Source organism: Misgurnus anguillicaudatus, chromosome 21 (assembly GCF_027580225.2).
Source record: "Misgurnus anguillicaudatus chromosome 21, ASM2758022v2, whole genome shotgun sequence".
In the NCBI taxonomy this organism is placed as follows: Eukaryota; Metazoa; Chordata; class Actinopteri; order Cypriniformes; family Cobitidae; genus Misgurnus; species Misgurnus anguillicaudatus.
In genome coordinates, this window is record NC_073357.2 from 63630453 (window position 1) to 63658321 (window position 27869).

The 27869-nt window shown below is 38.1% G+C and overlaps 2 protein-coding genes across 4 annotated transcripts; both read left to right on the forward strand.

Moving 5' to 3' along the window:
• Positions 1–758: 758 nt before the first annotated feature.
• Positions 759–13307, forward strand: tox4b (TOX high mobility group box family member 4 b). Of its 3 annotated transcripts, none has more exons than XM_055218145.2 (9): positions 759–903; positions 2422–2487; positions 3837–4100; positions 4204–4464; positions 7038–7355; positions 7454–7534; positions 7629–8261; positions 9973–10127; positions 12084–13307. In XM_055218145.2, the coding sequence occupies exons 1-9, from the start codon at positions 898–900 to the stop codon at positions 12139–12141; spliced, it is 1842 nt and encodes a 613-aa protein (XP_055074120.2). In that variant the 5' UTR covers positions 759–897; the 3' UTR covers positions 12142–13307. The 3 variants fall into 3 exon arrangements, with proteins under 3 accessions (XP_055074120.2, XP_055074114.2, XP_055074105.2); XM_055218139.2 differs by lacking the exon at positions 759–903 and adding an exon at positions 1451–2069 and having other exon boundaries at positions 7041–7355; XM_055218130.2 differs by lacking the exon at positions 759–903 and adding an exon at positions 1458–2069.
• Positions 13308–15510: 2203 nt separating this feature from the next.
• On the forward strand, positions 15511–27591 carry LOC129453779 (FACT complex subunit SPT16). The gene is made up of 23 exons (XM_073859620.1): positions 15511–15822; positions 16620–16712; positions 16792–16962; positions 18052–18204; positions 18786–18932; positions 19228–19379; positions 19557–19729; positions 19808–19898; positions 21646–21719; positions 22147–22259; positions 22339–22404; positions 22563–22661; positions 22760–22869; positions 23006–23165; positions 23597–23724; positions 23836–24098; positions 24187–24305; positions 24384–24622; positions 24741–24812; positions 24899–25072; positions 25821–25950; positions 26112–26475; positions 26883–27591. The coding sequence occupies exons 1-22, from the start codon at positions 15757–15759 to the stop codon at positions 26250–26252; spliced, it is 2934 nt and encodes a 977-aa protein (XP_073715721.1). The 5' UTR covers positions 15511–15756; the 3' UTR covers positions 26253–26475; positions 26883–27591.
• The last annotated feature ends 278 nt before the right edge of the window (positions 27592–27869 follow it).

The window sequence follows — 27869 nt, forward strand, 5'->3', positions numbered from 1 at the left end:
ATGTTTGAGGTAAACCAGCACAAAAGTGGATAAAACAGACTCTGAACTTTGATGGTTTAACTCTGGATGGTTCAGTCCTGTTCATGGAGATATAGTGTCCGGCAGAGTTTAGCTTAAACCCAAATCAAACACAACTGAATCAACTAATTAAACTCTTATACATACTAACTTTCAGGCAGGTGTGTTAAAATGAGTTCAAGATCTCTGCAGGACAGTGGACTACCAGGACAGACAACCCTGATTTAACTTAATTTAAGCTGGTTACCATCATCTTGCTTGACCTAAAGGAATCAAAACATTTTTAAATTCATAGAATGATTTTTCTACACTAAACATTCTCTCTTGAAAATGTCAAGTGTATAATTGAGAAAAATTAAAGAGGAATCATTTACAGAAACCAGGTTTTTAACAGGGTTGCCTGAATTTAGCATCATGTAATATTTTTTAAGTAGCAAATTTTTGTTTTAAAACTATCATTACAATGAGTTTGATACAGTAATTCTTGTATTTAAACAAAGGGTAACTATTTCAAATTTCTGCAATAAAGTACTTACACGTACATTCAATTACATTACATTAGGAATGCCTCCACAGTTATTAACAAAGACAAGAACACTTATTAAGAATTCCCCACGACTATACATATTTCCCACGTTTAGATATCAAATATAAATACTTGCCCTTCCGAATATGGCGGCGTTGTTTTACCCACGATTCAGCGGCCGATGCGGCGTATGGAGGAGGGGCGTGTCGCGCAGTTTGTACGTCACTTCCACTCATCTGCAAAACCCGGAAATTCGCGTGTTATGATACGTGCGATCTTTGCTTTTTCCTCGAGAATCGCTTTGATCGGACACAAACATACAGAGAGGAAAGGCGTGTGGTTTTCAGGGCGGTATGGAGGTAAGAAGACGCCGTCGGCAGTAGAGCTGGTTAATGTGTGTAGAAACCCCAACCCAGTAAAACTCAACAGTCTCCCAATATAACTTACATTCAGTCCCAACGCACTCCTGCCACTTTAAATGGCCAAACACGTGATTTTATAGATGTATAAACACAAACTAATGTAACGTAGGCATTATCATGTGCATTATAATGATTTAAATAATGACTAGCTGTTAAAACACAAGGGTTCGTCTTTTTAATCAGTTTGCAAATATTGACAATTTAAGTTCATTTACTCGAAGTGTAATATATTATATAATAAATATAATGTCACTAGAGCCATTTAGTTTACTGTCATAATAATTTAATTAATTAATTTCTGTTCTCCTTAAAAGGTCTGAGATCATACCATTATGACCTGTGGAGAGGGGTGTGTGCTGAAGTGTTTCCAGTTAATAAAACACTCGAGTCTGGACTGGTTTACTGGTGTGGTCGTGTTGATGACATTTAAATTGTATTTTGGTTAAGCGAAATTCTTCCTTATGACATATGTGCGTCATTTAATAATAATAATAATAATGAGTCGCGATCACCCTGTGACAGGTTTTCCTGAAGTCCCACATCCACACAGATCCATTCCCCTCGACTGCGGCTCCTACTGTGCTGAGATCAGACTGTGCATAGACATCATTTTTTTTCCCGATACCCTCTAATTATTTTTACAAGAACATCTGGTTGTTTTTTTTACTGACAAACGTGGTGTTTTGTCTGATATTTTCCTCTGTAAATCGAGAACATATGGCGCATTTTTCCATGTGAAGTGCTGTCAGTCAAATCGATGCGGATCGGAGCCGTCATTATCAAACGGGACTGAATTAGTTCTTCATTGTGATTTAAGTAGCGCAATATGTGTTTTTGTATGTGTTATGAGGGTAACGTGTATGTGTTTGATCGGTACCGCAGTGTGCTGCAGGCCTGATAATCGGACGCGTGTGTCTGATCTAATCTTGGAGACGTCACGAGCTTTGACAGATGTGTAGCTCTCGCGTTCAACTCTTCTGTTGCTCTTGAGTTTCGTTATGGATCTGAATTTTTACTCGGATCTTTCAGACGGAAACGGGAGGTCCGATGAGTCTGAGTTTCTGGATCCTCACGCGTTTAACGGATTTGACGCGGTTCAGAAGGTGACCGTTCCTACAGGAAATATTGGAAACATCAGGGAATTTTCTTTTCCAACATCGACAGTCATGGATATAAATATAACCCTGATGTCCTGATCCTTGTTTTGATATTTCTAGTTGTAGCTCTAAAATGTCTTATTGGAAATATGTTTATTATTGCTTTATTTCTAGACATTTTTACAAATCCGTATCCAGTAGTCATAAGTTCACTGAAACACATCTGGTAATAGTGGAAACCCTGAATACAATGATGGTGTTAATCTGTATAAGATGTTCATTTGGATCACACTGAACTTAAAATAACTTGTGTATACTGGAGAGATTCAAACCTGTCTGAAATGTCTTTGTTGTTCAGTTCCCGGGAGGAAGTGATAACTACCTGACCATCAGTGGAGATGGACATCACTTCCTTTCATCAGAGGTAAAGCAACACACACACACACACACACACACACACACACACACCCTGCAGTAAACACTGCACTGCACACACACCTGCAGTGAACACTAACCTTTCACTACACACACCTGCAGTGAACACTAACCTTTCACTATACACACCTGCAGTGAACACTAACCTTTCACTACACACACCTACAGTGAACACTAACCTTTCACTACACACACACACACACACACCTGCAATGAACACTAACCCGTCACTACACACACCTGCAGTGAACACTAACCCTTCACTACACACACCTGCAGTGAACACTAACCTTTCACTGCACACACTTGCAGTGAACACTAACCCTTCACTACACACACCTGCAGTGAAAACTATACTTTCACTGCACACACCTGCAGTGAACACTAACCTTTCACTTCACACGCCTTCAGTGAACACTAACCTTTCACTACACACACCCCTGCAGTGAAAACTAACCTTTCACTACACACACACACACACACACCTGCAGTGAACACTAACCTTTCACTACACACACACACCTGCATTGAACACTAACCTTTCACTGCACACACCTGCAGTGAACACTAACCTTTCACTTCACATGCCTGCAGTGAACACTAACCCTTCACTACACAGAACCTGCAGTGAACACTAACCGCTCACTACACACACCTGCAGTGAACACTAACCATACACTACACACACCTACAGTGAACACTAACCTTTCACTACACACACCTGCAGTGAACACTACCCTTTCACTTCACACGCCTTCAGTGAACACTAACCTTTCACTACACACACACCTGCAGTGAAAACTAACCTTTCACTACTCACACACCTGCAGTGAAAACTAACCTTTCACTACACACACCTGCAGTGAACACTAAACCTTCACTACACACACCTGCAGTGAACACCTCTACACACATCTACAGTGAACACTAACCCTTCACTACACACGCCTTCAGTGAACACTAACCTTTCACTACACACACACCTGCAGTGAACACTACCCTTTTACTACACACACCTGCAGTGAACACTAACCTTTCACTACATACACATACACACACACACACACACACACACACACACACACCTGCAGTGAACACTAACCCTTCACTACACACACACACCTGCAGTGAACACTAACCCTTCACTAGACACACACACATCTGCAGTGAACACTTACCTTTCATTACACACACACACCTGCAGTGAACACTATCCTTTTGCTACACACACACACACGGGGGAATGAGGAAGTTATTAAATAATTACTCTTCATGTATGTACAGTATGTTTACTCTCACTACAAGCAAGTGATAATGTTAATGATAATGTCTCTGTAGATGTTCCACACCCCAAGCCTGGGCGATGAGGAGTTGGAGATCCCACCAATTTCACTGGACCCCGACTCTACGCTTGGTGTCTCTGATGTGGTTGCTACTTTTGGAGAACTGGGTGACGGTTCCTCATCTGGCGTTCCTGTGAATGCTGTGGTCGGAGGGAACGATCCTTCTTTTGCCTCCACATTTGTGAACGCACCCTCACAGGGACTCGAACATCTCAGTCTGATAAGTCAACAGCCCATACTGGGATCCACACTGGGAATGGTGCGATATAGAAATCAATGTTTATTAATAAAGCGTGCATGCATTCACATTGTCAGGAACTGAAAACCTTTACAGCTTAATTTGAAAGCATTTCTCATTGCAGGATCTTGGCCATCCCATTAGTTCGCAGTTCAGTAACTCTTCACCAATGACCATCGATGTCCCCCTGAGTGACATGAGCCACAGCTTGTTGGGACACAATCAGCTAACCACTATTGACCAATCAGAACTCAGCGCTCAGCTCGGGTTGAGTCTGGGTGGCGGCACCATTCTGCCCCACCCACAGTCACCTGATCAATCACTGTCAGCCGCTGACTCGCCGTCTGATTCCATTCAGGACGATGACATGGACGAATTTAGACGAGTGAGTATTTTGTGTCATTTTTCCCTTTACGGGATCTCTGTCAGAGTTTGGCAAGGTTCAGAATTTATAAAAGAACTGTTGAAATCAGTGAAAGAATTTGAAATGAATTGGCCAGGCCCCTGCATAATGATTAATCGTGACTTATCATTTGCAGAATAAAAGTTTTTGTTTACCAGTGGCAGCCAGCAATGCAATGTTCGTCTCAACATGTATGTAGCCCGTCATGTGTGTGGTTTGTGATTTCAAAATATGTGTTCAGCACGTCGAGTGAACCTATGTGCTTCACGTGTTTTGTCAAAAGAAGTGCTTGCTGCAGACGCGTCTAAAGGGTTTATGATAAAAGAGACGCTCTTACCTGGGTAGGTTTCTTCAAAAAGTTATTTCTCTTTCATGTGAGGCGTTACTTCCGGGTTGTAAAAGTTGCGGAATTATGCGATAATAGCGATATTGAGGAAAGACGGAAATTCTCATCATTGGCGGGGGAAGCGTTTTCTATGGAAGTGGGACTGTGCCGTTGGATTTTGGGTTGTGGTTCTTGGCGCTGAGTTTTTTTGCATTGAATTTTTAACACTGAGTTTTATTTTGCATCTGAATCAGACTTCGAATTTTAAAAGCCATCGAATTTCTAGCACTATTTTTTGCCTATGACATTTTTTTCAATGTTGTAAAAAAAATTCAGTGTATAAAAAATTCAGTGGCAGTGAAGTTCAGGCAAAGGGTTTATTTGCATTAACATACGAAATCGCGCATTTTTCACATCTTGCAGATCGTATCATCAGTATATCAGGACACAGTCCGTTTACATTTATCAACATCAAAGTGGCTTCTGTATCTGGATGTGTGATCGATCCTGTGCGGGGAGACACGCTGGATGAATAGCTTTCAATCACAAATGGCTACAACTGGCTTTAACCATATGATTCAGGGTTGTCGCGGTAACTGCACTCCAGTATTGTATAGTTCTACTGAGAAGCAAACAGCAGAGAATAACTAGCAACTCCAACAACCGTGATTCACATTTTAAGCTTTATATTTTTAGCTTTAAAGGTTTTATCTTTGTTTATCTGCAGCATCCGCTCCGGTGTAACTTTACCTGAACTTGACTTTCACCCGCATGCTTTTTATTAACAACAAAATCCGTGTGAAACATTAGGATGACCATCCCGACTCCACTGTTTCTGCCTTAATAACGGGCTTTTGGCTCTGCCTGAACTTATATGTTTTTGTTCTGTAGCCTACTTTGTTCACTCACATATTTCTATATCAACCATAAACTGTTGTTACCTATGATAAGTTTAATATGATTTATATAAAAGAGCTAACAATTTCCTAAATTTCCGGTTCATGTCTCCCTCTAGTCTAGTGCGTAAGAAGTGATGTAATGTAATTTACAAACACATTTAGGTATAACGTTAAGTAACTTACTTTGCATAAAACCAACACTGAACAAATGTATTTGGTTAATGTTATTATGGTTTGTACGTGTTTAACCTAAAATGTGTTAAATGAGATAGAAACTGCCAACTCCATTGATTATGTGACACCCTTCCCGTTTCGGTGTCGCATGACCGGTGGAGCGTGGGTGGTTGGCTGGATGTTGAGTGGTTTGATGCAGGGATCGATTGCTTCTCCTTGCTTCCCCGGATGTTGACTCTGAATATTTTTACACTGAATTTTTGAGACGTTTAGTTGTTTTGCACGGAATTTTTTGAGACATTGAATTTTTTTACACTGAATTTTTTTAAAACATTGAAAAAAATGTCATAGGCAAAAAACAGTGCTAGAAATTTGATGGCTTTTAAAAGTCAAAGTCTGATTAAATGCAAAATAAAATTCAGTGTTAAAAATTCAATGTAAAAAAAGTCAGTGCTAGGAATTGGTATTCAAAGTCCAGTGGCACAGATTTACTTCTATAGTTTTCTCTTAATTGACGAGATAACTCGTCAAATAAAATTTGTGTCGTTAAAAATAATTTTACGCTAATTGCTAAATAACCCGTTAATTTTGACAGCCCTAATAAGTACACACACATGCATGTACATATTAAAGACATTATTTTATGTGTATTTACATTTTTATATAATTTATTTTATATATAATTAAAAATACTTAATATATAAATATAAGTTGTAGTTTTTTTATACCATGTATGTGTGTGTGTTTATATATAGATGATGATTATTATACACACTACACACACATATGATTTTATTCTGCAAACGACAATATTAATCGCTATGCAGCCCAATATTGAAATGCAATTTAAAGAGTGACAGCGAAATATAATATATATTATATGTATATATATAACATTTTAAACCACAGACATCAAGATTTGAATTTAGCTGTACAGTGCCTCCAAATGATCATTATCTCATATACTTTATGAAGATGAGTAAATATAGTAACCACCAATAAGGCTAAATCCCCCGTGTTATTAAAAGAAAGCCCTGGTGAGGTGTTTGTTATTCTCTCTTATATAAAGACTGATGCCAAGTGACTCTTCTCTGTAAACTTCTGATGCTGTTCTTCTGCTCTCTTTCTTCTCTCATCCGTCTTTCTCTCTGCTTCAGAAGAGCATGCTGATGGATTCGCCCGTCTCTCTGTCCGTGTCTTCAGGCGTCGTCTCTCTCTCTCCCTCCGTGTTGGATCCACCCGTCATTGCTCCAGCGCCTTCCCCTGCTCCTGTACGGAAAGCCACCGGAGGGGGTGGAAAAAAAGGCAAGAAAAAGAAAGACCCGAACGAGCCGCAGAAACCCGTCTCGGCTTACGCTCTGTTCTTCAGAGACACCCAAGCTGCCATCAAGGGTCAGAATCCCAACGCTACGTTCGGAGAGGTTTCCAAGATAGTTGCTTCCATGTGGGATAGTTTGGGGGAGGAGCAGAAACAGGTAGGCACATCTGAACTGTTTTTAATGAAGTACATGCACCTGATACTGACATTTTTCATTATCTTGTTTATTTGTTTACTGTTTTTTTACTCCCTCAGGTGTACAAGAGGAAAACGGAAGCTGCCAAGAAGGAATATCTGAAAGCACTGACTGCTTATAAAGCGGGTCAGCTGTCTCAGGTCAGTCAGTGTTTATTGCTCATACACATTAGCCTAACAATTGTTATGAGTAATAATTACAAATCAAGCTTACTCTAATGTTGTTGTTTTCCAGGCCACTATTGAAGTGATGGATACCGCACCATCTCCACCCGCAGCCCCTGAACCCCCACCGACCGCAACCCCGACGCGCTCCTCACGCATCCCGCTGCACGCACCGGACAACAACACCATCACCAACATCTGCACCTCCAACATCATCTTAGACCTGCCGCAGGTCACCACGCGCTCCCGCACGGGGGCGCACAAACCTGCGACGACGGCCCCGCCCGCTATCGCTCCCTCCCTGCCCGCCGTTACTAAAATAACACTTCCAAAACATCAGGCGCAGTCCTCGCCATCAGCCGCCGCACGTCCGACCGCTCGCCAGCCTCCTCCACTCCAGCAGATGCAGAACACGCCCCCACCTCCACGTCTTCAACAGATGGTACATTCGCCGGCCCCTCCGCCTCTCCTGGCAAAACCGCGCGGGAGTGCCGGTGCAGGACAAGTCATTGCCACGGCGCCGCCGCCTCCTCTCAAAATAAAGATAGTTCCTGCCCCCGTGCAGATGGATTTGAACTCGCAGATCATAGTGACGACTCCCGGCACGACACCGATCGCTTCCACTGCAGTGGAGGAGTTACAGTCTACTGCTATGGTGGAGGCGTTATCACCATCAGCAACAGAGGAGGTCGCAGAAGAAGGGGTGAGTCCGATTCTTCTTAAACTCTTAAGTGGATCAGTTTTCTCACCCTTACTTTAGATCAGCATGACATGAGTGCCGAAAAATGATAAACTGTGTTTATGTCGATGAATAATAAGAGTTCTATACATGGTAATGACATATCGTGAGCCTTAAAGGCTTGTTTCCACTGTACGCGACAAACAACAGCCAATAAACCGGACGTCATTAATTCCCTATGGAGAGTCACAAAGGGGCTGCGTGAGGTGCTGACCGTCTACAGATGCGTAATTTTCAGACCGATTTTGAGTGTTGGATCTGTTAATATGTTAGTTCCAACAATATATTGGTGGTCTTTACATCATATATGCATAGCTGTTTATTGTTTTATTCATTTGTATTCATTTATTTATTTCACTATAGTGAATATTGATAGATTATATCAATATTACAATATTGTTATTGTAACATGAAGTCTGTCTCGCTCCACAACGTCTGTTAGCTTAGTTTAGCATAAAGATGCCGACTGTTTTTTTTTGTCTGTGTTCATATATTTTCATAAGTCCAACCCACTGATCTGTAATAAGTCTGTAGCGTGAGTTGGTCCCACCCATAGCCCCCAACTTGGAAAAATGAGGAATGAAAATGTCAAGCATGAAAATGTAAAAATTGCTTAAATTTACTTTTTTTCTGGAGTAAATGGGAACATTAATTTAAAAACTTTTATTTATCATTTAACACTTTTTGTAACATAATTTTAAAAATTAGTCCTAAAAAATCTCATTACCGCAACAGTCAGAAAACATCAACACTGACATATTTTCAAAATGACATGACAAACCTGAAAGAACATAATTTGGAGATTCTGCACATGCATTTAAAATCACAGTATTATGCTTCTATTAATTAAATGAACATTTAATAAGCATCTGTTGCGGTAATGATAATCAAAATGTCGTGTAAGCATTCTGACAAGACAATATTTCAAATTAACTGTAAAAAAATGATCTTACCTGGTAGCCATCTTGAAGTAACTGGTCCATGTGCTTGGTCACTCAAAATCAAATTTTATTAAAATTCTGTATGTGTGCTTAAACTGTTCTCAAAAAGTGTTGCGGAGGATGAGAACATCAGGCATGGACACATCATTTTCCTAATTTTTCTTCATTATTATTATACATGAATATTCAGTAAATATTTTTTCTGTTATCTAAAGTAGTCTAGCAAAATATCCATTTATTTTTTTCTTAATTTGATTAAATTACAACATAACGCATGTTCAAACACAGCCGGACACATTGCGGTAATGAGAATTTCAGCAGAAAATGAGATAAAATTTACAATTATAAATTCTTAAGTTGAAATCACACATTGTGCAAGGTAGAACACAGTATTGTATTAATTCTGATGCTTTTTAATGTTACTATATTACACATTTTAAAGCTAAAATCATTAGTGCCGTGGTGTTTCAATGGTTTCGTGAGAATCACCCCTGTAGTCTTTCACCCTCGACAAAGATACAGGACTTCCTTCTTTCAATGACGCAAAATTACAATTTTTACATCATTGAAAGAAGGAAGTGCAACACTTAAATCACTATTTCTCCCGTCTCAGAGGAAACTGAGGGAATGACTGGGGTTCTAACCATACAAAGCTTAATGCAAATGGGTGAAGTGTCTCTTTAAATGTAAAGTGTGTTTATCATCATCTGTTTGTTTGTTTGTTTGTTCTTCAGATGGAGGTGGAGTTAAATGTTTCTCCAGGTCCAGACGTGACTCCGTCAGACGCTCCCAGTGTTTGCATCCGTGCCGGCTGTAACAATCCCTCTATTGAGAGTAAAGACTGGGACAGGGAATACTGCAGTAATGAGTGTGTGGCTACACACTGCAGGTACACAAACATTCACACCTAGGGTTGGGTTGGGAATCCAAATTCAATTCCAATTCTGGACTCATTTATAAAGTGCAAAAATCCACAGCAAGGTCTTTTCTTTATGGTGGAAAATTGCTTAGCTCTATGTCAGGGTTTGAGTGGATGTACACACTTTTGCTGCAGGTTTTTGGAAATATAAGCCATTATTGCTGCTTGAAAAGGAATTAAACATTGAAAGGCGCTCTTTGACTTCATCTTTGATGTAAATGTCCTTAGCTTTTTGGTAGAGATCGACTGATATATCTGTTTTCCGATATTTTCCCCAATATTTGAGCATTTTCCGATGATCGGATATCGGTTTTGTAATATCGGATTGACCGATAAATGAGAGAATTGCGCGCTGGACGCATCTGAGGAGAGGAGCTCACAGCAGCAAATATGAAGGCGGAGTGACGCGACTTCATTAAAAGGACTTTGAGTATACTTACTTTGTATATTTGCAGGCATTTATAACACATCTCACCTGTGCATTAATGTATGTTATGTTAAATAAGTTGATTTATTAAAAGCAATGTATGCTGCTTGTCCAAGAATAGAGACAAACTCTCAGAGTCACGCTGAACCATATCCGGTCCCAATAATGACGTAGCTTTGCATGAATAAAACAGCCATGAATTAATGCTTTGTGGAATTAAAAACTCTAAATGAAATTCGTTTTTCTGTTATTTATGCTTATCGTTAGCATAGTAAAATCATTGCTGTTCACTTACCGGGTTGAAGGCTGAAGCACAGCCACCACATGTAGCTAACTTTTAACAAGATTTACACAAAGTTGTATTAACATTTACCAGATAAATATTATTTTGCTAAAAAATCAAAATAAATGTCTGTGGATATTAATTAATTATTTATTACCTCTGCAAGCGGTCACAGTTTGATTGAGTTAATCCATGAGTAAGTGCATAGATAAACAGCGCTGTCAACTGCCATTTCATAAGCTATAACAACAAAATATTAATTATTCTGAAATCAAATAACATTACCAGTTAAGAAATTTAATGATATATAAGCCGTTTTGTTTGTTACTTTCCTGAATGTATTATTCCAGTCAGTGATATTATTTGTAAAATCTCTTTGCTAAGTACTGGTTGGATTGCTGAAGGCTACAAGTTGCTGGTCAAGACAACGATATTATATCTCAAAAAAGGCACTTAATCCACCTGTTTTACTTTATAAACTATGTACAATATGCAGCCAACTCCGCTATCCACACTATTCTTACGCCCCATGACGCTTTGCGCAAATTATGGGTGCGACTTCCGACGCGTACTGTCACAGAACCGGAACCAGCGTTTTCCATGATGATTACGGTCATAAGTTCATGAATGAGCCAGTGTGAGGATGAAATTAAGAAGTGTCCTGATACATCACATGAAGATATATTCAATCGTTACATGTTGTTCCTCGGGGGTCTTCGATGAGCAAATATAAAAGCACAGAGACATGCCGTATCTCTACAGTGGGACAGTCAGTCGAGTGTTTAATACATGGAATATACAGAGACTTCTTGTTTTAACCTTTTCAGGTGATGGTTTAAAATGTCACAACTGTCCCTGGTGTGAGTTTTTTTTTTAAACGGCAATTTTTAATCGCCTTGTTTGAGTTTTTATGGCGACACATCAAGCTTCACGCGATCCGACAGCAGCAGTAACTTGTGCTTCTCATTCAACACAATGTAAGAACATAAACATTAAGCATTCAAATATTTGTTATCGGTTTAAAAAAATAAGTATCGGTCAATCTCTACTTTTTGGTTGATGATCTCACCAGTCTTGTATTTAAACCTCTCCTATTCAACCACCTGAACAAAGAGACACTGTTCACATGAAGTCAATGAAATGTAAAGGCACAGTTCATTGGGTTTCAGCTTTAGCTGCGCTGTATTTTGATATGTTTGTTTATTTTCATCTGCAGGGATGTCTTTATGGCCTGGTGTGCGATCAGAGGACAAAACTCAACCACTGTTACATAGAAACATCACAGACAGACAAAGAGCTTTATGCTTTGACATTCAAATATCTGAAAGACCATCAAGAGCTTATAAACTCTATGAGGAACAGATGAAACACCTGATGATCAGCAAGAATAAGAAACATGAAAACTCCATCATGGGACTTACCTAAAATGCAATTTATGGTAAAAAAAAGTTTTATATATTTTATAATGTCATAGTTGTTTATCTCTCTTTCTCTCTTTCTCTGTGTGATTATGTGAGTCTACTCAAATGCAAGTACACAAGCATCAATGCTCAACATTACTATTCTGTCTTTAAGAAAGCGATTTCTAATCAACTAATAATGCAAAGACTGAAGAAACAAAGACTTTATACAGGATTGTTGTTTTCTGCGTTTGATGCCGTTCAGTATATTTTAATCTGAATAAGTGCGTGATTTAAATACCACACAAGATGTACTATGGTAACAATAGTTTATGATCAACTGGTCTTGTTACCATTACTGTAAAACTGATAATGTTCTGTTTGCATCCCGTTAAACTAAATGATAACAAATTTCTCTAGTTTGCCACACTGTTAATGTGATCACATGTTGATTTATTATCATTTTACTGTAGTAACACTGACTGTAGAAAATATTAATATTATAATTGAAATATTCTGAAAATTAAGAAACATTTAAGGTGTTTTATTATCTTGCAAAGCTATTAGATAGAAACACAACTTTGTCAGAGAATGCAAAGTGAATAACTGGAAACTGGTAAAGATATACTTCCCCAAATATGTTATACTTTTGTTAACTGCTCATTAATTTATGGATTTTATAAGAGGATGAATTTACTTCATTCATTTGTTGTTGTGTGTTTAGACTCTTTAAGTTTAATGTCTCTTATTCAGATGAGTAAATCGTGAAATGAACAACCAAACATAAACAAAATTTTAAAGTGTGTTTGTGTCTCGTATATACATAAATGTATATATGTCTATGTCTAATGTATAATAATGAATAGTTGATGCCAACTTTTATGCTGTGTATAGATATTTTTATCTTCATTAAAAATACCCATCAAATAATTTAATTTTCATGAATTGTGCAGAAATGTTTTTGTCTCAACCTCACTTTTTGCTATGTTAGCAAATGTGCAGATTTTAATGAATAATGAAATAAATGGATAAAGTTTGAATTGTTCTTTCTTGTTACATGTTTTAAGATTGTAGTTAACTGTGTATTATTTAAACTTTCTGAATTCCCAAAGCAGTTTATGCATTTACATGACCTGTAAAACAATCAATCCTCTGAAACATCACTTCAGTTTAAAGTCATTTAATCATATAATCTACAGTGTGTTATATGGGATATATTATATTAGCATGTTATACGGTATTGAGACCAATGTTGTTTATCTCAACCTTTTTTTACTCCTTGTCCTTAACAGTATTTGAAGCTCCTCCTCAAAATTACCTTTTCTATACCAAATAAAACAGCTTTACGTCACAAGAAAGATGTTTATTAGTTATAAAAATAACCAAACATGCTGGAAATTATTTGAGGTCTTTTAAAAGTTTATTAAAGCACTCTAGTAGAACCCATATTTAGTCCTTATTAAAAACTAATGTTTATTGTTTTCTAAATAATGAAATAAACTGTGAACATTTTGAATATTTGGCCATTTACACAGTTTTCTTTTATGTATTTTATGTCCCATATGTCAAAAAATACATTTTTAAAAATACATATATTTTGAAATATGTTTACAAAAATTTTTTTCACCAATATATTTTTTGGCCATTTTTTTATTTTGAAACATTCACATTGCATTGAAAGAAAAACTTTGTATGTTACAAACCTGTAAACATAACGGGGTGGTTTTCCAGACATGTATTATATTAAAACAGGACTAGTCCTTAGTTTAATTAGGAAACATAACCAGTTTGAACAAACATGCCTTACTAAAAACATTACTTGTGTGCCTTTTGAGGCAAAACGAAGGGCACTGATGTATTTTAAGATATGTGAGTGCAAGTTGTTTTCAGTTTGGACAGCTCTTACATTTATTTTAGTCTAGGACTAGTCTAATCCCTAGTCCCCCCAACGGGTTTGAAATGTTAAATATATTTTCAACTGCAAAAAATATACTTATAATTTTATATTTTATACATACTTATACATCTTATACTTTATACATTTTATATAAACTAATATAGCCTATTGTCCAGGAATTTTGTCATATGGATCGCACAATTAGAAATATATTTGTTGCCCCTGAAAAACATTTTGAAATATAAACAAAATTTTTAATTAGTAACACTTTTTTCACCAAATAAATGTATATATATTTATTTTTTGCCGTATGGGAACAAAACACATTAAATTATACAATATAGAGCTGTTGATTAGCCTTTTATCTGAGATTTAATTACACAGAATTTATGATAAATTAATTTATTTTATAAAATGTCATAACACTGGCCCTGGCACCATCTCAGCCCCCCCCCCCCCACCCGAGTGCCAGAGCCAACAGTTTGAGAACCACAGACATCACAGAATCATTGATTACTGTTTATAACTGGAAACGTCCCTTCTCCTAAAAAGCTTTAAACATTTCATTTAGTTAACACTATATAGAATAAAACATTTTTTTATTCAGTAAACATCTCATTTGGTTTATAATGTTTAATTTCACCACATGGCTTTAAACTGAGCGCTCTTGGTAACCCACGTGCTCGGACGCCTTCGCGCATTTTTTCAATGGCACGAAATGGCGGGAAAAAGTCGTGCTCGCTGTGACGTAATCATTAAGGCGGGATAAGAAGGGAGAAAAATTCTCACGTGACCGTAAGGGCGGGATTTTATAAACTGCGTGACGTAACTGTCAGGGCGGAAGTTTATGTGTGAGAGGGAAACGCTGAAACAAAGGCAATAATATTTTAATAATTAATAAATGCACGAACGATTTTATTTTTAGTTAATAACGGAGCAAATATACCACTAAAGTGTATCCTGTTCAGTGCGGAATGCACTATGAACTCATTAATAAAATTAAAATAATAACTATTTTAATACTTTCAAAATGGCAGCATAAATACATGCATATAATAAATAAAAAAATGAAAATGAAAATGAATGTATGCTTATTAAAAAAAACAAACAGTGGTCTACGATAAATGCATATGCTTAATGAAATGTAGTACTGTAAATGTAATGTAATAATAAAAAATGTATAATCCAATGTTTAATGCCTAAATTAAAGTAAATAAACAAACAAAAATAAAGACTCTAAATAAACAGGATAAGAGAACTGTTAAATATAAAAATAATATGCAGTGTGAGGGAGGGGCTAAATATCAGACAGACTCATGGGTGTTTTACAGCATATATTCACACACACACATTACATCTCTGCATCATTCACACTCAGCAGCACTTACACACAACAAAAACACTTTTAAAAGAATATTATCCTTCATTTTTATAAATAATTAGCGTTTATGTTTTTCGTCTTTTTCTTGCATGTGTTGTTGATCTTACGTGTAGTGTAGAGTCAGTGTGTGTGCGTGTGTGTGTTGCTGCTACTTTAACTGTTTGATTGTATGACTGCATGTGTGTGAATGTGTGTGTGTTGATGTGAAATTATGGCGGTGAATCTGGATAAAGACGCGTTTTACCGCCGCATCAAGCGACTCTACGGCAACTGGAAGGTACTGACATCTCATTGTGTTTCATAAACGCTTTCAATGTATGTTATATGCGATATTAATACATATATTAACAGATTTTATGTGTTAATGTGTGTGTGATGCTGAAAAGCATTAAACACATGCACTCTTCAGGCCTCATTTCCATAATGCCGTTATATAAACTCATCTCATTGAACGGCTTTATGTGTAAGTGTCAGTGAGTAATGTGATAAACTTCATATTTTAATCGCATGTGTGATGTTTGTGATGATTTTAATAACGTCATTTGTGATTAGCACAGCGGCTAGTGCGTTAGCATGTTAGCACGGGCTGTTTCACGCCGTTTCCCGTCGATTCTACTTCAGCTTTAATAGTCAAAAATAAAGTCTTAAAAGCTGTAGTGATGTTCCATATGAAGGTTTGTCATGTATGTTTGAGTTTGATGTAACTGTGTTGTGTGAGATGTTGATGTAGCTCTTAGCTAACTCTTATAACAGCGTGCTTTAGCTGTGAGAGAAACAGTTATGAGAGACTTCTTTTAATCCTTGTACATTTATTTCAAACAAAATGGCGCATTTGATGCTTTGAGAACAAACAGGAGAGATTATTATTATTATCTCGTTTTTATCACTGATGCATATTTCATTTATGTTATTTTCTTGTTTTTAGACATTTTAAAAGACATTTTGTCTTGCACATAAAGAGTTATTGTTTAACAATCAATATAATGTCCATAATAACATTTTATTGGCAGTTTAACAGATGAATGACAAAGTGATGCTGATAAATAAAAGCACTAATATGTAACTGATTTACAGAAAGGTGAAGATGAGTTTGGGAAGGTGGACGCCATCGTGGTTTCTGTCGGTGTCGATGAAGAAATCGTCTATGCTAAATCTACAGCCCTTCAGGTATGTGGCATTCATCAGGGTATACGTTTAAGTTTAAAGTGTGAATGATTTGCATTTTCTTATTTTTCTCCTCCGGCAGACGTGGCTGTTTGGATACGAGCTGACGGACACTATAATGGTCTTCTGTGAGACTAAGATCATCTTCTTGGCCAGTAAGAAGAAAGTTGAGTTCCTCAAGCAGGTGGTGGCCACTAAAGGCAATGAGAACGCCAATGGAGTTCCTCCCATCACACTGCTGGTCAGAGAGAAGGTACGGTGATGCTGTTGCTGTGTAGCTGTTGCTTAGCAACCGTAAACCTGTAGTTACCATGCACACAGCTGTGATAAGCGGTCTGTATGTGGTGCTGTGATGGTTGTCATAACCACCGTACCATTGCAGTGGTGTGCCTGTCACAAACTACAAAAATATATAAAGTACAGTATCGCCCAGCGAGATTTCTTCAAGTTTGTGTAAACGCAAACAGCCAACAGACTCAGAGTTTGTGCGCTATTTGCAAGGGGAGGCAACTGATATCAGCGATGAAGGGCGGAACAATGATGCAAGATATTTTCTCTCTGTCAAAGTTTGGAAAAGTATCAATCTGTGCTGCTGGTACACAATCATAACGCGTTCCAGCATGGCTGTAAACATTGTAACCCCAATAAAGTTCCTCACTTGAACCGTGTGTTGTTTCACGGATGAAAGTGCTACAATAAGCGTGCACATAGGCACCTGATTCTGCTCGAGCACCCACCGAAATGGCCAAGCACATATCAGGGCTCGAAAGTGTGATTTTTATTTTTGGGTGAACTATAAATGCGATGCGGCCAAAAATGTGGGTGCACCTAACTTTTGTGCTGGTGCACCTAAGAAAAAGGTGCAAAAAGTTAGTTTAAAGCCCTGCATATACTCATTTGCTTATCATTTTGTATCTAAAACTATGCAAAGAAAACGAATTGCTCTGCTTTGCTTCTTTTCAACATGCTATGAGTGTCTGCCATTGCTAAGTAACCTAAGCTTTGCTTAATGATGAGCACCCACCGGCAGAAAATAAATCTGCGCCTATGGTGTGCATGTGTGTTAAGAAATGTATATCTGATCCTCATTCACACTTTTATATTAAAAATTATATCAAAACATATGTATGCATTATATGTAAGCCTATATATGCATCAGTGTGCCTGTGCCCACACACACCTATTCCCCATTACTGCAGTGAATTGGTGCTTTACCTTCACGATGGTAAAATACTTCCATCATCACAGCCCTAGTAGTGCGTGTATATAGCGTGTTATAACAGAATTATCATTGTCATGACATCATAAGTTTTGTCTCTCTCTCTCTCTCTCTTTTTGACAGAACGAGAGCAACAAGGCTAACTTTGAGAAGATGATTGAAGCCATCCGTGGCAGTAAAGAAGGTAAAACGGTGGGCGTGTTTATCAAGGACAAATTCCCAGGAGAATACATGAAGAGTTGGAGTGACATGATCACAGCTGAGGGCCTGCAGCGGGTGAGTGATGTGAAAACATCTACATCAGCTCTTAAAGTGACCTTTAGGATGGGTCACAATTTAAAAAAACAGTCCATCTTTAAAAATAAAGTTCAGTTTTCTTGCACAAAAACAAAGCCTGTTTCCAAAATCATTTCTTTTCTATTTTTGGGAAACGAAGTAGTCGTGCATGTTAAACTGCTTTAAATTCACATTCATCTTCTCTAGCAATTGTTTCTTAAACTCGCAATTAAATTTTCTCTGTGCTGATATTCATCATATCTATGAAACGAGAGATACATTTACACAGTTTTAAAGGGGACATTTCACAAGACTCTTTTTAAGATGTCACATAAGTCTTGTGAAGTTTTAGCTCAAAATACCCCACAGATAATTTATTATAACATGTTAAAATGGACACTTTGTAGGTGTGAGCAAAAATGGTTTACCAAAACTAAGTTACTGGGTTGATCTTTTTATTTTCTAGGTTGATAAAAGCACTGAGGATCCAATTATAGCATTTAAACAAAGTCAGATTTTCAATGGTTGTGCTTTGGTGTATTTCTTTACATGGCGATTGATGTGATGTTTGTGTTGGTCAGGTGGACATCAGCACGGTCGTGGCGTACACTATGGCAGTAAAGGAGGACGGTGAGATGGCGCTCATGAAGAAGGCCGCTGCCATCACCAGTGACGTCTTCACAAAGTTCTTCAAAGAGCGAGTCATGGAGATTGTGGATGCAGATGAGGTTTGATCACAGCCTTTTTTACAAAGACGTTTAAGTAAATTAAAGATATTGCCTAACATTCGAGGTAATGATTTTAAATACGGACACACTTTCAAAAAAGTCAGCTGAAGTTTTTCTAAACGAATAATAAATGTTATTACATTTTTCTGTGGCATCACAAACTGAGAAATATCCGACTTTGAATAACTTTTCTGTCATGATTGAGTGATCTATGTTAAAGTTATTCAGACAGCTACAGTACAATATTTTTCTGCAGTCTATAATACTCGACTAACTGCTGTGACGTCTTTAACAGAAAGTAAAACACAGTCGTCTGGCGGAGTCGGTCGAGAAGGCCATCGAGGATAGGAAGTATTTGGGCGGAGTCGATCCTTCAACAGTTGAGATGTGCTACCCGCCAATCATTCAAAGCGGAGGCAACTACAGTCTCAAGTTCAGCGTCGTCAGGTGAGATCGTAGTATGGAAGTAAACTGTGTGACGACATTCTTCAATAGTTTAAATGTTGCCGTCGCAATGTTAAGATGGGACATGAGATTTACAGTGAGTGATGGTGTTTTTAATGATACAGTATAAAATAAGAGCCGTGTTTTCATGATCCTCTGAATATCTCGGGCTTTTTTCAGCGATAAGAACCACATGCACTTCGGAGCGATAACTTGTGCGATGGGCATCCGTTACAAGTCCTACTGCTCGAATCTGGTGCGTACGCTCATGGTGGACCCGCCGCAGGAAATGCAGGACAACTACAACTTCCTGTTACAGGTGGAAGAGGAACTTCTCAAAGAGCTCAAACACGGTAAGGCCACGGTGCATGCGTGCGTTTGCATGCGAGTGTTTCCACAAACGAAATTTTAATCTGTGTTATGATGTGCAGGTGTGAAGCTTTGCGACGTGTACAGCACTGTCATGGAGTTTGTCAAGAAAGAGAAACCAGAGCTGGTCAACAAGCTCACCAAAAACCTTGGGTACGTGTGCAGTGTGTAGTGGGCTCAGAAATGTGTGTGGTCATGTGTATATATTAAGTCTGTCAACCATTAAAATATTTAGTCTAGATTAATCGCTTGATTGTCATGAGTAATCTCGTGATTAATTGCAACTTAATCACACTTTTATCTGTTTTTATTTACCTTGAATTAACACTTTTCTTTGTTTTTGTTTAATTGACAGACAGCTTTAAGATGTACTGTAATGGAAGGATCTAATATAATCTTTCACATCAGATATTTTTCCTTAACGTTAACCAAACATTCACCAAACCAAACATTCACTTAAGACATAGCAGATTATATTTGCGTAAATTCTTGTCAAAACAAATATTTTTAAAACTGTAATTCTGTCTATGTATGCATATATTGGGGTCATGGCTAGCATGCTTCAGTGGCCTGTTGCATAAGCCTTAAATACTAGTCTTAAAAGTTAGTCATGAATAATTTTCTTCAAGACTGATCATACCTGTTTTAAGTATGTTACATGGAAAGGTTTAATTTAAATACAAATAATAAGACTGATTAGCCCTAACTAATTGCTAGTTAGTCAGAATCATTCTTAAGACACAGTCTTAATGTCGCGGCTATGTTTATGCAACCAGCCACATGATCTGTCAGTCAGTGCGCAGAAAATCGTTTTTGAGTCTTATCTCTCTTAATAACTCTTTAAACATCATGCAAGTCCTGCACTTTATGGACACACACATCATTTGTATTAGTTAAGCATTACGGTACAGCTCTCAGAAAACTTACAAATAAAGATCATTTTAGACGTTTGATTTACTATCTATGGCTGCGTCTCCATTTATTCAACAACGGGCTACGACAAGGGTCATACAGAAAATGTGTGTTGGTTTAATTGCATGTTAGTAAAAGTAGTGTTGTTAAATTAATTTATTATTGCATTATTAACGCATTAATTTTGACAGCCCCAGTACATATACATGTGTGATCGTATCAAATATGAGTATTTAGGAGAACGTCAGCTTTAAAGCAGATGTGTTGTTTAGGTCTCTGGTTTTTAACATGTTATATAATTTGCCCTGCAAGATTATTTTAGCGACGTGCCGGCATGATGTTAAAGAATAATTGTAAAACTACATTTAAAGCTTCATCTATAGTGTTGTAGTCGAGTCCGAGTCAAGACCAGAGATCGAGTCTGAGTCGAGACCAAGTCCAGATAAAGACTTGACACTTGATTTCAGGTCTTGGTCTTGACTTGAACTCGACTACAACGTGGGGTAGGGCTGGGACGATTAATCGTGATTCATACTAATTATGTCTGTCTGATATTGATTCTGAATCACAAAAGTGATATTATGCACACCCTTTTAATTCTGTCTTTTTGATCATAGAAAGTCGTTTATAACATTTGATTGAAAAAGCAACAACACTCGTCAAACATATTCGTTATACATATATTCTTTATTATCATGAAAATACCTGAAAAGGTTTAAAGAACAGTGATATAAATATGCTTATAGGCCTTTCCTGGAGCTGTGTGTGTGAAAATGGTGCTTCTTGCATATTGAGTTTCTGCACGAGAGCGCCCTCTGGCTTTTGCATGTAGCAGCATTTCACCATAATTCATTGTGAAGCATAGCCGACACGATTAATCATCCCAGCCCTAACACTGCCTTCATCTTGTCAAAGAACCACATTTATTTTTTAAACTTGTCTGAAGTCTGAACACAATAAATAATGAGACATTTGCTTTGTGCTGCAGGTTTGCGATGGGGATCGAGTTCAGAGAAGGATCACTTGTACTGAATGCAAAAAATCAATACAAACTCAAAAGAGGTACGTGCAAATCCTTCAGTAATTCATCACTCCATTCAGAAACATTTACTATAAATCTGCTATTAAACTGTCGCGTCTATCGATATAGATTAACTAAAGCTATACTAGCGTTGAAGTGTTAGCGGGCTTGTGTTCCTATCTCAATAGTTGGTTAGAGATTCTGACTTAACCTGAAGGTGGCAGGTTCGGTTCTCAGTGCCGGCAGGATTGACCGCCTTAGACTCAAGACACAAACTAAAGCAAGTTATTTTATGAGTTAGTGTTTCTTAACTATATACCTGTTTCAACACGCGTGTTTTTAACAGGTTTAACTAATAAGTCATTCATTTGCATGAAGCTTCTCTGCTGATGTACTTGAGCCCAAAGTAAAAAATAAATTGATGTCGCATTTTGTTTGATGTTGAAACCTTATGCTGTGTGTATGTAGGAATGGTTTTCAGTATCAGTCTGGGACTTTCGGATTTGATCAACAAAGAGGGAAAGAAGGACGAACAGAAGAAATATGCGCTCTTCGTCGGAGACTCTGTACAGATCAATGAGGTGAGACGGACACACACGCACACACTTTTACTTTTGCTTGAAATAAATCATCACATGACTGTTTTTACTGTGTTCACAGGACGATCAAGCAACCATTCTCACACCTGTCAAAAAGAAGATTAAAAACGTGGGAATATTCCTCAAGGTAATTTCAGTTTACTCAGGATGTGCCGTCGGTCATCTGGTTTCTGTTTCTGAGGCATTATGTTGGGTGGTCAGCTATAAAACTCTACTTTACTTCACACAAATATGTCGAGATCGCATTTGATGTGTCAACTTTATTTATCTTGTTTACGACCATAGAATGACGACGAAGATGACGATGAGGAAGACGTCGACAACGCAGATGAGCTGCTGGGTAGAGGAGCCCGTAGCGCCGCCCTGCTGGTAGACAGAACCAGGGTATGTGCGGTTTACCTGCTAATATAATTGTGAAATCGTAAAGGGAATGCAGTTTGACTGTTTTACACATGTACCGTCTCCATCGTCTGATTGGTTAGAATGAGATGACGGCGGAGGAGAAGAGGCGGGCTCATCAGAAAGAATTGGCCAATCAAATGAACGAGGAGGCCAAGCGTCGTCTTACAGAGCAGAAAGGAGGACAGCAGATTCAGAAGTAAGACCGTTGAACAGCATTACGACACCAAAGATCAGTTAATTACATGTGATTGAGAGAGAGCTGAAATACTAGATAATAAATAAAATAAAATGTCATGTCTAAATAAACAACAATGTCTTTTGTCTCATCAGAAAGCCAGGAAGTCAAACGTGTCGTATAAGAACGTATCCCAGATGCCTCGAGAAAAAGATATTCGAGATATGAAGATCTTTATTGATAAGAAATATGAGACCGTCGTGATGCCCGTGTTTGGCATCGCTACACCTTTTCACATCGCCACCATCAAGGTATGAAAGACTCGTGAGTGATCTTTTATCTGTCTTTATAAAAATATTTATTTATTGTCAGTAAACTGGCATAGCAGACTGATTTTCTGTGGCAAACCATTTTGATCTGTCATTTGACCAGAACGTTTTAGGAATGATCTGAGAAAGTTTTTTTTTTTTGTGAGATGCTAAAATTTATGAAGTCTGTCATAAATGCTTTCTGTTTATTTACATCATGCACCCAAACAGGTTATATGTTTTTGTGTGTTAAATTATTGCAAACAGCTTGTGCAAATGTCTTAAATATATAAATATAAATGTCTCTTATTGGTCTGCTAGATATTTTGATCCATTACTGCAAATATGATGTCAACTTTAAAGGTCTGTTTTAGCCTTTAAACCCCCAAAACTAGCACTAACTAAATCTTCTGTTTATTTGCCTGTGTGTGCAGAACATCAGTATGTCTGTTGAAGGAGACTACACATACCTGAGGATAAACTTCTTTGTACCGGGCAGCTCGCTGGGACGTCACGAGGGGAACATCTTCCCCAACCCAGAGGCCACGTTTGTCAAAGAGATGTAAGATTTCTGCTTGACCATTAAAATAGATTTTTGCTGACCACAATTGTACTGAAAGTGTATGCATGCATGAAACATTCATATAACAGTGTCACCTACTAATTTTTGCAGTACGTACCGTGCGTCTAACCTCAAATCCCCCGGCGATCACTCCGTTCCCTCCACCAACCTGCAAAACGCCTTCCGCATAATAAAGGAGGTGCAGAAACGCTACAAAACCCGCGAGGCGGAGGAGAAGGAGAAAGAAGGCATCGTGAAACAGGACTCGCTCGTCATTAACCTGAACCGCAGCAACCCCAAACTCAAAGACCTTTACATCCGACCCAACATCGCCCAGAAGAGGATGCAGGGCTCGCTGGAGGCGCACACCAACGGTTAGCGTTCGAGTCTTCTCCCTGCTTGCGTGTTCTTATAGGAAATATAGTTTGGCTCATGTGAAGTTCGATGAATTTGTCTCCTCAGGGTTTCGGTTCACGTCAGTGCGAGGAGACAAAGTCGACATTTTGTACAACAACATCAAGCACGCCGTTTTCCAGCCCTGCGATGGAGAGATGATCATCGTACTGCACTTCCATCTCAAGGTACGCGTGATGAAAAGAGACTCAACGTGTGACCAGAAGTTTTCAGAAATTAACACTTTTGATTCCTCTTCTCTCAAGAACGCCATCATGTTCGGTAAGAAACGACACACGGACGTCCAGTTTTACACGGAGGTGGGCGAGATCACGACAGATCTGGGCAAACACCAGCACATGCACGACCGTGACGACCTATACGCCGAGCAGATGGAGCGAGAAATGAGACACAAACTCAAATCTGCCTTTAAAAACTTTATCGAAAAAGTGGAGTCCCTCACCAAAGAGGAGCTGGAGTTTGAGGTTCCTTTCAGAGACCTCGGGTAAGTACATTGAGACCTAAAATATTAAATAAGACTTTCCTTCATTTATTCATAACAAACGATACTATATTGTGACGGTCTCTGCTGGTTTTGATGTGATGTCATTAATGTGTTCTAGGTTTCAGGGAGCGCCCTACAGGAGCACGTGCTTGTTGCAGCCCACGTCCAGTTCTCTCTGTAATGTTACGGAGTGGGTGAGTATCACTCCATACAGAAGTACAACACTACCCCACACCTGTACCCGTGACCCATGACCTCACTATCTCTGTGTTTCTTGTGGCCTCCGTTTGTGGTGACCCTAGACGAGGTGGAGTTGGTTCATTTCGAGCGAGTCCAGTTTCATCTAAAGAACTTTGATGTCGTCATCGTTTATAAGGACTACAACAAGAAAGTCACCATGATCAACGCCGTGCCCGTCAACTCGCTCGACCCAATCAAAGAATGGCTCAAGTAAGCTCCGCCCCTAACACACAGAGCCGTGCCTTTCAAATAAATGTGTTTGTGGTTTAATGTATAGCGACACAAAGTTTGAATCTAGGGCTGCAACTAACCATTCTTTTTTATAATTGATTAATTGATGGATAAAAAAAAGTAATTGGGGAAAAACTAAATATTTACTTTTCACTTATTAAAGCTAAATAAGGCACTAAATGAGGGTATTCACGTGTAAAAGTGTACTTTTAAAAGTTGTAAAACCCAGACACTACTAGAGAGTTTTACTAACATAATTTTTTATTTTGATATATTAAGCCTAAAATAAACCGGTTTGTGCAGCATGTAAATGGTAAAACTATAAATTAACAAAATTGAGTCTTCATGGATGTGTTGAAGAAATTGAAGAAATTATTTATTATATTAACAAAATAAATAATCCATATGATATACATGTGTTGTAATAAAAATCTGGAATTCACCCTTACTATAAAACAGATGCTTACTTTGTAAATACAATACAATTTTTATGAAAATATAAACTCGCTTGTATAAAAGGACAAAATTAAACCTTTAACCACGCTGTCTACCTTTTTATGTGATGTCACAGACCAACTAATCGATAATGAAATTTGTTCAAACCAATTTCATTATTGATTTTAATGGATTAGTTGCTGCAGCCCTGTTTTGCACGCATGTATGCGTGTAGATTTTGAGAGTTAGTCAGATGTAGATGTGACTGAATTGATCCTCCGTCTCTCTCCAGCTCCTGTGATATTAAATATACAGAAGGTGTCCAATCTTTAAACTGGACGAAGATCATGAAGACTATCGTTGACGACCCTGAGGGATTTTTCGAGCAGGGCGGTTGGTCTTTTCTGGACCCTGAGAGTGAGGTGAGAGCGATCTGCTGAAGCTGGGTGTCATTGATGAAGCGTTTACTACATTTATTCTGGGACTAATCAATTTGAATACAATCACACATTAGCTCCAGAGCGAGTGACATTATATTATATTATACTGTTATAAATGAGCGTTTCTTATTGACACCTGTCAGGGAAGCGGAGCAGAGGAAGATTCAGAGTCCGAGGTGGAGGATGAGACGTTTAATCCTTCAGCTGATGAAGAGGAGGAGGAAGAGGAGGACAGTGATGAAGATTATTCCTCAGAAACAGAAGACTCAAGTAAGCTGGACTGATGATGCTTTAAACGTTTTAATGCAGATCGACCATCACTTTGCTGTATTTGAAATTAAAATTGTATTTGTTATTCTGTTAACATTTTGGGCTAAATAATTAAATCACTTTTTGGACACTTCAGTAGTTTTGACATTTGTGATGTTTCAAATTACAGCGCATCTCTCGGCAGCGAGGAGGAGAGCGGGAAAGACTGGGATGAGCTGGAGGAAGAGGCCCGGAAAGGTCAGGAGAAAACTCATTTTAACACTTTCTGCTGTTCTGGAGGAAATTATGTCTTAATTTCTTGGATGATATTATGGGGCGGTTTCCCGGACCAGGATTAGCTTAATCCAGGACTAGGCCTTAGTTTAATTAGGAAACCTAACTAGTTTAAACAAATGCCTTACTAAAAACATTACCTGTTTGCATGTTGAGGTAAAACAAAGGGCACTGATGCACTTACATATCTTAAAATACAAGTTGTTTTCAGTTTGGAGAACTCTTAAAAGTGTTTAAGTCTAGGACTAGTCTAATCCCTGTCCGGGAAACCGCCCCTAAATGTATTTTAATTAAACCTGATGACTTCTGTTAAATATCTCATTTTAAGCTGTTTTTGTGTGGTTTGATTGTGTGTTTTTACTTTGTGTTAGCGGATCGAGAGAGTCAATATGAGGAGACAGAGGAGACCTCAAACAGGAAGAGGAAGGGTCGTTCATCAGCCCCGCCCCCCAGCAGCAAGAAGAAGAGGAGACATTAAACACACACTGCCAAATCAGTTTCCCACAATCCTCTTTTATTTGCCCTCCTGTGTCTTACACACACACAAACACACACACACACAAACGCACACACACACACGCACACACGTATACACACACACACGCACACATTGTATTTGGTGTAAATAGCATTGGCTCATGCTGATGAGTGATTTACATTTATATGAAAGCATTGATCTCTCACACATCTTGTCTGTATTTTCTGTTTTTTTCTTCATTCCGGTAAATATCATCAAGTGTATGTGCACGTCTGTGTGTGTGTGCGCGTGCGTGCGTGTGTGCACGTGTATGAGAGTTTTTCTAAACCAATAGTTGTGGTACAATGTTGGATTGTTAGATAAGACTTCATTTGTTCTGCTTATTTGGAAATAAATTGATGGGCTGTTCATGCGCTTTTACATTAGTAAATATTGATTGTGTTTGGTTTCTTTTTTTAATTTGAGACAAACACACTCAGTGTAAACATACTCTTTTGTTTTGTTTTCTTTAATACTTTTTTTTTGTTCTAGATTGGTAGTCTTGTATTGTTCAATCAATTTTTTTTTTTTTTTTAAATAAAAGTTAAAGGAAATAAAAACAACTCATTGTTGACTCATATTTGTGTTGGATTTTTCCAACTTTGATATATGAAGGATGGATGGACACATGCTTAATAAGTTTTCACACAAACATCATAAAATCTGGGATTGGACACTTGAGGCCACAAAATGTAAGATTTTTGTAATGAAATATACAAAAACTACTTTGATGGTGAGAGATATTTCGAGTTGTGTAGTTACATTATTCCAAAAGTTTCCAAGGATTTGTAAAGTCCTATTTTAAATAATGTCTTGTCTCTTGTAATTGTCTCCTTTTTAG